Source organism: Ambystoma mexicanum, chromosome 4p (genome assembly GCF_040938575.1).
Source record: "Ambystoma mexicanum isolate Mex_15411 chromosome 4p, UKY_AmexF1_1, whole genome shotgun sequence".
Lineage (NCBI taxonomy): Eukaryota > Metazoa > Chordata > Amphibia > Caudata > Ambystomatidae > Ambystoma > Ambystoma mexicanum.
In genome coordinates this window covers 690,163,727-690,176,644 of record NC_090927.1, presented here as the reverse complement: position 1 = coordinate 690,176,644, position 12,918 = coordinate 690,163,727, and the positions used below count along the sequence as shown (strand labels likewise).

Genomic DNA, 12,918 nt, shown 5'->3' with positions numbered 1-12,918 from the left:
ATTTACATGACTGCCATGGGTGGGCATGTCATGGTAGACTGACACGTGCTTGTTGTCCTGTAGACTACATGCATAAGATGTGCTGCACACCGTGACAATTGTCCTCACCACACATTATCACTCCTTCCATGTCACTCTGTGTGCAGCCTCTCGTGGCCCTCTTCCTCCTCCAACCTGTGATGGCGGATAGCCTGTGATAATCTTCCACTCCACACTCTCCTTCTCTACTCACATCTGTGACGTCTCTGAGAGGTCACCCTGCCAGATGCACCTCCTCAGAGGTATTCTTCCTTTCCTATCATTACCCCTGCAGCTCACTGTCTCCAGAGGACTGGTCTTACCTATGGTGGGCTACTGCAACAGACTCTTACTAGATTTTGGTGGTTGAACTCTCTTGCCTCTGCTACACATCCAGACCAGGACTGTGGGAAGTGTCCTTTTGGGTTGGGGCCAGGGATTGTGTCTCCCTAGGACTGTGATGATGCCACTGTCTCCCAGTGGCTACAACTGTTATTTTCTGAACCCTGTGCATTGTCCACAAGTCCTTGGGGGTCCTGGGGCCGATGTTACTTCAACTCCATCTTCAAGATTTGCTTACCAGTATCTAAGTTCTATCGATTACATGGGCCTCTATGATGTGTCTTTGTAGATGGGTACTTGTCAACCTTGTTCCATTGCAGAGTCCCTATGATGGCATAAGATTGCGTAGCAGCATAATTACAGCACCTACTTTCAGTTTTAGCTTGTGAGGAGGCATTCGTTCTACAGCGGTTTGCTCTTTAGAGACTGAAACAGTGAGCCTGTAATTAACTGCTCATCGACACTGGAACCGCGTGCATATGTGAAGAGAAGTGAGGGTGGAGAGAAGTAAGTTCAAATTATTCCGAATGTTTGCAATAGTGGAAGTTCAAGGTGGCCATGTAGAACCGTGCTCATTCTGTTTGTTAAAATGATAGCTGCTGTTGAATTGGAAGGGCACACAGAGGCCCACTTAGCCATTTGGACAGCAGAGGACAACCTAACACAGATAAATTGCATCAGCTGAGGACGGAAACATATGTAAGATTTTTATATATATATAGATTTAGTCATCTAACTTTATTATCAGTAGCAGGTTTTTAAGTTAGTATAAAAGATACCTTTTTACCTTTGTACATTAATTTAAGATATACATATTGTACTATAAAAAGTGGTTGCAGGTATTACTAAATTTTATAGAGGTTCACATTGTTTTTTTAGATATGTCAACAGTATAAGTTGAAATTAAAGTTTATACTAGTTTTTAATTCTGAAAAAATACAATTTGTATGAGCTGTGATTGTATACAACAGAATTTGGTAATGTTTGTAGGTTTCTTTTAAATGTTTATTTAAAGAGTCTACCAACATTTAATTTAATTTAATTTAATTTAATATGTATTGTGCTATAGTTTAAACTATAAACTTTACACAAATTTAACACAACTAACATGATAAAAATCTAACATGCTTCAAATACAATTTTTAAATATACATGAATTGCAATACAAAATACTGTGTTAAAAACAAATAATTCACATTGTTCACAGATGTATATAAATTTCATATCATCTGTATAAGAATTATTACATAAAACCTATTCCTCTACAGAGTTATACCCAATCTTATTTCAATTTGCAACCAAACAGTATACAGAGCTATTAAGAGACGTAGACTGTTGGAGTTGCCAAAACAGAGCTTCCCCAATATATGTAGTTTCATGCACATAACTGCCAAGAAGGGGGGTAAAAGTGCCAACCATCTCCGAACACTCAGTCAGCAAATGTTTTGCAGTCTCCAAATGCTTATGCACTTTACATAATCGGCAAATGCGTTCCTCGGCAGCCATGCTGTCTTTTCTCCCCGTATTACTAAGGGTAGGTAGTTGTTCTAGGCGAAGCAGTAGTATGAACCGTCTAAGCCTAATAGATGGACAGATGTTCAAGTATCTCTGGGGTTTCCTAAATTCAAATAGTCTATATTGCACAAACTGGTAGCTGCTCAAACTCTTAAGGTATCCAAAATTCTCCAGCCAATCCCAAAGATCAATACGTTTACTCAATGCTCTGTTTACTTTATCTGAGTATTTACCATCTCTGGATTGCCAGCCTATTTCGGAGAACAGATTGTTCATCTGATCAACAATTGAAGAGGTTGATCCTTCCTTTATTATTTCCTGGTGTACCGCTAGTAATATGTCGTTACTTGTGTCTCGAGCCATTCTGAGATATAACGCGGCTCGCTTCTTTAACACCAATGCCTTTAGGGAGGTTAAACCCAATTCTAATCTGAGGATGGCCATCGGAATAGAGGAAGGTAGACCAAGCACTAAACTTGTTGGTAAGCATAATAAAGTTTTATTTAAACTACATTTATTAGAATGTTGTAAAACGTATATTATAGCATAATAAATTGACTATTATTACAAGCAATACTCTGTTTCTGACTGTTTCACATTTGTTTTCATGCTACATGCTAAGCTTAAGAGTGAACTCCTACATGTAAAAGGGACTGAATAGAATACTTTTCAAAGGTGTATCAACTTACATTGTGGATTTCAGTAAGAAAGTTTCTGTTTTTATTTTTTATAAATAACCCTGCTTTTATTGCACATGTTGAATAAAGAAATGTTTTATACATCCCTTTAGCCCAAGGGAATATCTTCATGTATATGAAATGTATTTATTTATTTAATATAACACGCCTAATACCGTACCTGAGTTTGGTTTCTAAGCGCAGATCTGGGATTCAAACCTCTGTTGCTCTGCGTGGTCTTGCTTTCAAGACCAGCGTGTTGCTCCTGTGCTATCCTCCGTTCAGTGTGGGGATTTACACATTTTTAAAAATGAACATGAACATTTTTGAAATCTCCAACAATACGAAAGTACTACATTACTGAATAAAGAGCTATATAAATGTTGTGGAAAATTGCTCATGAGAAACATCTTTGGACTATGTAAATAAAAAAGTATAAGAATGAGAATACATTTCAAAGTGAATAAAGAAGTAGTTGAAAACTATATATTTCATAAATATGTATCCAATATTTTGAAAAATATGTAGCAAAACAATACTGTCCTTTAAAAAAATAAGATGCTTTTTTCGCTTGTTTGAGGTCATGATACATCATGTTTTATTATCTGGTGTTGGCACTAACTTCTCCTACGCACTACATATTGTCTATGAAATTGTGTAAAGCGTATATATAGCCTCTGCAGTATCTGGTGGTAATGGCTGGGTATTGTGCTCTCCCTCCTCTGGGACAAGTTTGCTTACGATAGGTCCAGGTTACCAGGGAGTTGGGCCTTCCTCATTTGTGGCAGGGTTCCTCTGGATAGAGGTACATTCTTGTGGGTGTTTGACCTCCCTACTTCATGGAGGTTTTGCTCTTGGTACACGTCCTTTCTCAGGGATGTAGGCATCATTTTCTAACTATAGGGCTTCTCAGGTACAGGTAATAGTTTTTATTTCACTGTCATACATGTGTTTCTGGAGGATTGTTGTCTGATTTGGGGGCATGTTTGGATACCAGATTTCCGGTTTCTATGGGTATTATGGCTGTGATGACTGCTCTGTGTTGTTTGACATATTGTTTGCACAAACATTGTTGTTAGTGTTTGACATGTGATAGTTAACATGAAACCAGTATCCAGGCGGTAACCTCTGGAATAACTTCAGCTAACAATGCGTAAGCAAGATGTACACATTGCAATGTAAGCAGTAACAATTATTTCTTTGTGTGGGACCTCAAATTAATTGTACACTCAGGAGGGCAGGTTTCAAAAGATATCTGCTGGTTAATGCATTAAAGAGTGTTGGAAGATGTAGGTGTACAAGATGTAATTGTGAATGGAGATTGCATGGGTCTGGGTATGAATAAAGGTATGGAAGGGGCAGTTGGATGTGTGGATGAGGGTGTCCATGAGACTGCAAGGTTTATGAGTGGAATGATGTTTGATGTATGTGTATTAGTAAGAGAAGGTTGCATGCTTAATATAAGTGATAATGAGTGAAGTTGTAAAAGGAAGTGAAGTAAGCGTGCTTGTTGACTGAGTATGTATGAAAGCATGTGTACGTCATTATGTTTGTCTTTGTAGAAAAAGAGGTGTCAGATGAACATCCAAGGAGTTATCTTTTTTGTTTAGGGGTTTTATGTGTTCAAAAAATAGCAGTTTTAATCCGCTTGCACAAATACAAGCATTTCAACATAATTTATTTAGCAATGCCTTTCCCACTTGTCATTCTTCAGAAAAATGTCAACTTTAATAACTCGTCAGGATTTCTTCTGAGTACATTTGGGTTGCACAGAATTTCTGAAATAAAACACTCTTCAAGGTTTAGAGGGGCAAGAGTGCAGACAATGCATATGTGGGGTGAGGCAGGTCTCAGCTTCCTGCAGTAGAAAGGCTTGATTACTGACATGGTCGATCTTCAAGCCATTTGAAAGCACAGTCTGAATGTCATGTGATTAATGCGAGTACATAGGCCTGGCGCTATCTGGTGCATTGAATGGCAAGACATGATATGTTGGGAGAGTAATTGGATTGTTGGTGGCTTTAGCTGACTATTTGATGGCTGTACCTTTATATTTGCAATATCTGACCTGTAATTGGCAGCACTAGCTATCAAACACTATGAGTAGCTAAGCATAACATGTAATAAATACTCAGTATGTTGTGCTAATACCTGTCATTTGAGGACATCAGCTGGAAATCTGAGTGCTTAAACCATGAAGACTTCTGTAACAAAGTTGAGGCCAAATGAGGCCTCAACTAGGTATCTAATGACAGAGCATTGTCAATTGATGTCGCCCTATGAATGCTGTATCCCTTCTGTACCTCCCCCATGTTTCCTCCTCATCATTCTCCTTATGTAGCCCCATGCTCCTCAATCTGTGTTTCTTCCGCAAACGTCTTCTCCTTGTCTGTTCAGTGTGCACCTTTCACCCCAGTAACTCTAACACAGACAAGATATGCAACATACTTCATTATATAAATCAAGGAAAGCCATACTTTTAGGCATGGACAGCCTTCTGGGCACCACCACATTTGGTGCTAGGGAACTTCTTTTATGGGAAATCCTACCAAAATCCCCAGGAAGCCCAAAGTTCAGAGACTGGTAGCTTGTCATGAGTAGCCTCACTGGCATTGAGAAGAACTGGTCTGTACATAGGAACGCCTCCAAAAGATGTGGCATTTTTTTTAACCTTTCCTTGACATGTAGCCATGAGCCCACGACTTAGCATAGCTGGACTGATAGTTTGCTGGTCTCCTTGTTGTGCTCAGAGCTTCTCAGGCTTTCCCTTATGTTGAACCACCCTTATGTTTTCCATACACGTATGTCCCATCCCCGTGTTCCACTGCGCCTAACTGTCCAAGGCGTTGTTCTTATCACATATGTAGAATTCCATTTTTCCTATTAACATCATGGGGCATTTCAGACCTTGTGGAGAGGGCAGTAAGAGGTGTTATCCGCCCACACCTGAGTTATCGGCCTGTTGCAAAGACGAGGGCGCATAACGGGTATACAGGCTTATAAATCATGTTACAGCCCTTCGTACCAGGTCTGTAATACCCTTACGATATGTGAAGATTGCAAAAACAGGTTAAATAGGCTGAAAACAAAAGAAAAACATTTGGAGAAGGTGCTTGAAAACTTTGAATGTTGGGAGATGCCGAGCATTCATGTAAAATGTTGGGAGAAAAACATTGAACTTTCTCATCAACGGTTTGCAATGGGCCACCAACAATTCAATGTTTTAATGGGCCGTCATGCTCTATGTTCTTGATACGGAACACTAGACATTTTGTGGTAAATTATTCATGTGCTCTATTTACGTACTATCTTCCATGCAAAGTGTACTCCGCATTGATGCATTGCTTATTTGCATAAATTACACGTTTAATAAAAAATAAATTATTCATTTAAATTATTAACAACAAATATGCAGACACGACAGGCAAAACTATTGGCTTTGTTAATGCTTGATTCACACATTGCTAAATGCTTCACCTGTGATTTGCACATGCCCACAAATGCTTATCGGACATCTGTGTAATTTAAATGTATACAACACACATTGTAACTCACTTAAAGCTTCTGATACATATTCTCAAAACATCCAAATGCACTTACTAGAACATTGATATCAATTTCTCCATGGAGCGGTTTCAGGTCATGCTGAAGGCAAACTGCTCTGAATTTTACTCCTTGCCCTGGCTTGTAGAAAGACTTATCCAGCTCGATAAAAATGGTGCTCCTTTGTGACTTCAGGAATACAGGCGTTTCTACAGTGAAAAACGTTTGGTTCTCTCTTTTTCCACTCAAAATCAAGGAGTAAAAGAGAGATGCAGAATCCTCTGGAATCTGTGAATAAACAACCAGCAAAGGTATGACAAGAGGACTGGTAGTGGAATAAAGTAGTGTTTACAAATCACACACGTGACACATCAGACCTTACAGAAACTTTTCCATGTAATGTAGTATACGTCCATTGGCCAACTGCGTGTTCTTTACAAGGATCGGGGCACATTGTTTGTGGTGATGCAAAGGTGGCAAGAAAAACACGAATCACCTGCAGTTGTACGAACTGACTGCATGACTTGCACTGAAGGACTGAAATCTATCTTTATAGTTTACTAACCCTAAAATACCAGCAGGTTAGGTGGGGGAATCAGTCAGTGTTTATTTGGGTGAGTGCCTGAGGGAGGGAGTGGGTGAGGAAGCAATTGAAAGCCTGATTCATGGAACGTTTTCCTATGGGATTGCGCCATTATAACACACTTCCATGAATCAGGCCGAGTGTATGAGTGCACATATATAGCGCTCTTTGTAAATCAAATATTCCGAGCGGGGTTAGTGTTCTGGGATCTCCCATAATGGGGGGGTCCCTTTAATTTGATACCTGCTCTTCAGGGACTGGTAGAGTGGGATACTACAAGTTGCCTGGGAAATAACCACTAGTGCAGCCAGCGCAGGCGTATCTGCTGTGCTCTCTGGCATCTCTTCATTGTAACTCTATGAGTAATATGTGGTTGTAAGGGCCCCCAGTGTGTTTACTACCACAGATTCTAGACTTGCTTTTTAATATATGTTGGCATCCTGTATGCCATATGCAGGTCAGAAGTTGATAAAGAAAGTTCTACCAATGCACGTCCTCATGCAGCCCTCAGTAAACTATAATGCAATATCTTTATGTATTGTGTTTTGGTTTCAGTAAAACCTTTCGCCATGAATCAGTCACAATAAACAATCTACAGCAATAGTCTAAAACAATATGTACAAAATAAATAAATCCATAGTTAAAATGCACAAGTCAAAAAATTTCAATACATAACTGTTAGTTAATCAGCACACATCAGAGATCATAAGTAGTGACCCAACCACAATGTATTCGTCACCAATACAGGAATGTCTCCAAGACGAGCCATGATTTCTGTTGAAAAAGCTAAAGTAGCGGTTGAATAAGGCAACTGGACAGTGCTCATTAGCTGAGACCATACGTTTTCCGGGAACATCACCACACTTGAGTGCGATAGAAAATGTTTGAAATAAAATGTTCTTCTAAACTGGAGTGCTTTACAATATAAAATGCAATATCGCTCCCCACACAAATAGATGCTAACTTGAACGTACATATGTGGCTATTAGCATTTACTTTTGCTTGTCATTCACCTCAGGGTTACATTGTATAGTCTTCTAATCCACAAGACTTGCTTCTCTGGGATCTCTTCTTCTGTAGGGTCTTATGGGGCTATCGCCAAGATATCTCCCCCTCGTGACTTTGCTTCTTTGAATCACAGTTGGTGGCTGCTGATCAACTACCGGCCTTTGCCCTTGCTCTAGTGATGGAGTCTCCGTATCTTCGCAGTCACATTATTCTGTCAAGTCTCATGTCTGATGACTCAGATCTTGTATCTGTGGGGTCTCTTGACCACATTTTCTTACAGAAACTGATTTCTTGCTATGATATTGTGCCCTTTCTCCGCCGTTATCATGCACCCCTTGACAACGACTACTTTCCAACACTCTGTTTCAAAGACAAGAGTGAGCTGGTTGAATGATTTCCGGTTTCTGAATAACACCATTTCCCATTCCGCTTTTCTGAATGGTTTTCTGTGCTTTCACCCCGCCTCCTTATCATTTCTCAATACTTGTTTTGTGTGAACCTGTTCATCATCTATGCTGGGAATTGTTCTTGTGGGATGGCTTGATAACAGCACGTCAGATACTCCTGCAGGAGAATGTGGGGTAATCCGATACTCCCACTCCCTTAGCAACCTGTACAGCATTTGCTCTGTGCTCTTATTTCGGCTAGGTGTTATGCACAATGTTTTGTTGAGAGTGCGCATAAACTACTTGACATCTCCATTGGCCCTTGGCCATACAGGCGTGAATCTGTTGTGTGTGATCACCAAAGCTGACATGAAGTTGCCAAAAGTCTGTCCATGAAATGGTGACCCATTTATCCACGCCTACAGATCCTGTAATCCTGTGGGTGGTGAAGATGCTTTCTAGGACCAGCGGCACAGTAGATACTGGTAGAGATTGTATGAATTCCAATATGGGATTTTTTGAATATTTATCTGGAATCATCACGAAGTGTTTGTCTTGCTGTATCATGCTCCAACACTTGTACGTTTTGGTGCTGCATTGTGGAGTACAAATGGGGGCGGCACAGCAAGTTGAGGTGTGCTGAGTTAGGCACCACGCATAGCTAGCTGTTCAGCACTCTTTCTACCTTTGCTTTCAGATGCAAAAACCGGACCCGCAGGAACCAAGGAAGCGGATTGCCGATAGTTGATTGCCTTTGTGGCTGCTATTCTGCTGCTTTTTTGTCTGGCCTGCCCCCTGTGTGATGTCAACCCACTTCTGCATCAAGTTCTGAGCGCTGTCGCAGAGCGCCAAGGAACCAGAGTGCAGAGAGCTGAGTGCCGTTGTGGCTGCTATTCTGCCAGGACTGGTCCATGTGTGACATCAAACCACTTTGGCTTCAAGTTCTGAGCACCGGCACGAAGCGCAGAGGAATCAGAGTGCCAAGAGCTGAGTGCTGTTGTGGCCGTTTGGGTTGGTGGAGAGATGAGAGAGCTAGCAGATGGTTAGTTTCACTGAGAAAATCATTATTCAGTGAGTATTAAACTGTTTCAAGCTCTGGCGCTCTCACAGAGGTGAACTATATGCATCTTTGTTCCTACATTTGAGAGAATGAGGGGGCGAGGCAAACGCTATAATTTAAGGCGTGAGCTAACGCTTCTGTATAAGGAAGTATCTTCTTCAATCTCCTCGTAAATTTATTGTGGTGAAGGAGAAATGGTACTGCTACTAGAAAAATGACTTCTCTTTTCTTTTTAGCGCTGCAAAAGCTCTACAGCGAAGCAGTAAAATCTGTGCAGGAGCCGCATTGTGAAAATGGACAGTAGATTGTGGACCTACACTCAGGCCTCACGGGAACTGGGCAGGAACTGGACTCCTTCTGATAAGCTGGGGGGTTCTATCTAACATATCTCCCACTAATGCGGGTCTACTGGAGGAAAGTGAGATGCAGGCCCTCGGCCCTGTCAACAACGGCTGAGTGTATCCCCCAACGGACTGTTCCCGGAAGAGGTGGTGAAACATCCGAGACCCTCAATGACAGTGAACGATTGCGGGATGGCACATGGTCCTCTCTTCGCTTTCAAGGGGAAGGCATTATGTTGCAGAGAGTCCCCCTACAATGGAAGTGCCTTAATCTCACTGAATCTAGTGCTTCAGTCCCTAGTGCGCTTATACGACAATATAAGCCTGGTGGTTCGGGCACATGCATGCTCACTGGCGGAACTGAAGTCAGTGGTTGGTTCCATTAAGGATTCCTTGATGGAGACTGGCAGGTTTGGAACTTCAAAAAACAGGGTATGGTAGGTGTGCTAGTTTTGGAATGTCAGCCCTTTCCTCGGCAGCGAAAAGAAAAAAAAAGAAGGCCTCCCATTGCAAGAATACATCTAAAAAACAACCTACAAGGGGTGGCACATCTAGGACTGGGTCTAGGACATTTTTGAGAAAACTCTTGAGGTCTCGAAAAGAAGGGAACAAAAATCATGTTATCACCCTGAGGAGGGGACTGCTGTGCTGGGGTCGCAAGCTGAGCGGGCAAGGAACAATGGTATCTCACACCCTGAGAATTTAGAGTGCGTAATGATTCTTTGTGAGTGCCCCGCCCAGAGGCGTTGCTACGGGGGGCTTAGGGGGATATAGCCCCGAGTCTTTTGGTGGTAGCCCTGGATAGAATCTCAGGGTCTACAACCAAAAGGCTAGCTAGCCCCGAGCCCCAACATTCCCGACATTAGTGTAGCTCCGGATCTTTTCCAGACCTAGCAACGGCCCCCGCCCAAAACTTTGACCATTATTAGGGAAATAGGGGCTGCATACAAACAATGCAGGGATGGCTAAGCGCAAGAAAAAGCTGATAAAAAAGAATAAAAAGATCACCCAGTTCTTTAAAAGGAACTCTCTCCTTACACCAGATCAGCAGGACGAGGACCGGGAGGCCCTGTTAGATCTTATAGAGCCATCAGAAATAGAGGTTGCTGCTTGCGCGGGGGTGGGGTGGAGTACGCTCTCAACATTTCTGATACAAGAAGCCTCCCTGTTGAGCAACAGTGCTGTCCATAAAATGTGGAACTTGGCCTGCGGGGTGCCTCCGACTTCATTGCAAACATTGAGGGCAGCAGTAGGACTAGGAAAGTCATGTCAAGATGTGGGCAGGCTGATGTCGGCACACTCAGAAGTGAAACAGACTGTGAACTGAGGGAACCAACTCTAAAAATGAGTACCTCCAAGGATCGCAGCGATGCTGCTACACAGCCATTTGCATCTGTTGCGCCTAAACTTTGGGAAATAATGGTATTGGCCTCCAGATAGACAGAAAGGCGGACTATGTAGGTCCCACAACTATGTTGTAAGTCGGTTCACTTATGTCAGGGATTGTTGTATTTGAGTCCATTTTTAAAGAAGAAATAGATATTCCTTTGAATCGTTTTAGGGCCTTTACTCTTCTCAGATCAATTTCAGGATTGGGGTAATCAGGTCCTCTGATTTTGACCTTGTCGACTTGTTTCATGATAATAGTGTGGGGAGATGTAGGGTCCACTTTGGCTTGCAAGTTATTTGTGACTTATTCCTAAATGCCCATGTTGACGTTTATAAAAAAAGCTAATTATAGCCCATGAATTTAGATCACATGGGGTTGAGGGGCGGGATGCAGGAACTGGACCAAGAGGCACAGATTTTCGTGGTCTCATGCAGAAGGGATGTGACCAAGCAGGTTGGGGCTGGACTGCCCCCTTTGGGGGTTGGACCAGGCCTGATTTGCATATGGTCTTTCCCCTTTTGTAATGGCTTGGCAGGCGAAGAACGATGGTATGGAGGGTTGCCCACAGCAATGCCAGAGGTTAAGATTAATTCTAAACCTTCCAGCCATCACCTCTTTTGTTTTGCTTAGTCACCGCTAGTGGGATGGGTATGCCCAGACATGGGTCCTGTGCCTGCTTGGCCTAGAGACCCAAGCTACTCCTCACTGATGAGGCCCAACGAGGCCTAAACATGCTTGGGGATGCTTGTGGTCTTGTGCACAAGGAATATGACCAAGCAGTTCAAGCTGAACTACCCCCTTTTGGGGTGGGACCAAGCCTGATTTGCATATGGTGTTTCCCCTTTTGTAATTTGTTGGCAGGCAGAGAACGATGGTATTAGTCAATATAGTTCAAGTCAGAGTAGGGTGAATGCACTCATTGGGGATTGTTGGTCCACATGGGGGGGTTATGTTACCATTGCTATTCTATTTGGTTCTCTGATACCATTTTAAATTGGAATGTTAAGACGGGGTCCTTCTGGCAATGGACTATGACAGCATTTACTGCTAAGTCAAACCAGGTTTTTGACAAAGAAGTCAATCTGAGGAAGAAAATAATGAGAAGGGTGGTGCGGCATGTCAAGAAATCTGGCCTCTCTTATTGGGAAAAGTGTAGAGGCATAGAAAAAGCGATAGTCATTTAAGAACTGGCATAAGTCTCACAAAATCAATAGTTATATTAAAGCTAACCAATTGTTGATGCAGAGCATTGTACAAAAAAGATGTGAGGGCAATTTGGTGTCTTCTAAACAATTCAGATGGAACACAGCCCAATAAGCAGTTGAAAAACGTATCAGAGGATGCCTGGGCTAAGCACTTTTCTCACATTGTGTCCAGCAATGCGGATCAGGAGTTTAGTTCAACGGGCATTTGGCCCGGATGGATCTCAAACGCATTCCTAAAGGAGGATCCCATTCTTTGGGCAGATGTTCTTAGTAATCTCTCAAGTAGTTGCTTCTTTAAAAACACCCCAATCTTGGGGCAAAGGAATAATAGTTCAAATCCTTAAGAGGGGTGACCGCGGCTCCCCTTTAATTTACCGCCCCATTACCCTGATTGATACCTCATTGAAAATTCTTGCTGGTCTCCTCCTGAAAGATCTTACTAAATGAGCAGAGAGTACCAATAGATGAAGTATCTTTCAGATGGGTTTTCCTAAAGGGATAGGGACAGTGGCTAGTGGGTTTCTCTCAAATGTGTCTATGCCACTTATGTGTGAGGGGAAGGCCAATTTGTTATATATAGCCAGCTTGGATCTATCCTCAGCGTTCGATAGAGTGATGAAGGCAAAATTGTGGGGGAAACTGGCCTCATGTAATATTGATTCCAGTATCGTCAATATGCTGATCTTTCTCCATAATGATACCAATGTACAAGTGTGTCTCAATGCTGAGGGTGACCTGTCTTATTGCATTACGCAGAATGTTGGCTTGAGACAGGGGTGCGTCCTCACCCCTACATTGTTTAACTTGTATATTTCTGACCTTTGGAGCATAGATCAGCAATATCCCAGAT

The 12,918-nt window shown here is 42.1% G+C and overlaps 1 protein-coding gene across 1 annotated transcript in view; it reads right to left on the bottom strand.

Annotated features, from left to right (window-relative positions):
* Positions 1 to 12,918, bottom strand: part of LOC138453420 (CD109 antigen-like) — a 1,060,964-nt gene that overhangs the window by 958,126 nt on the left and 89,920 nt on the right. The window contains exon 4 of the mRNA XM_069606254.1: positions 6,153 to 6,383. Coding sequence (XP_069462355.1) covers positions 6,153 to 6,383 — 231 coding nt within the window. The remainder of the gene's footprint in view (positions 1 to 6,152; positions 6,384 to 12,918) is intronic.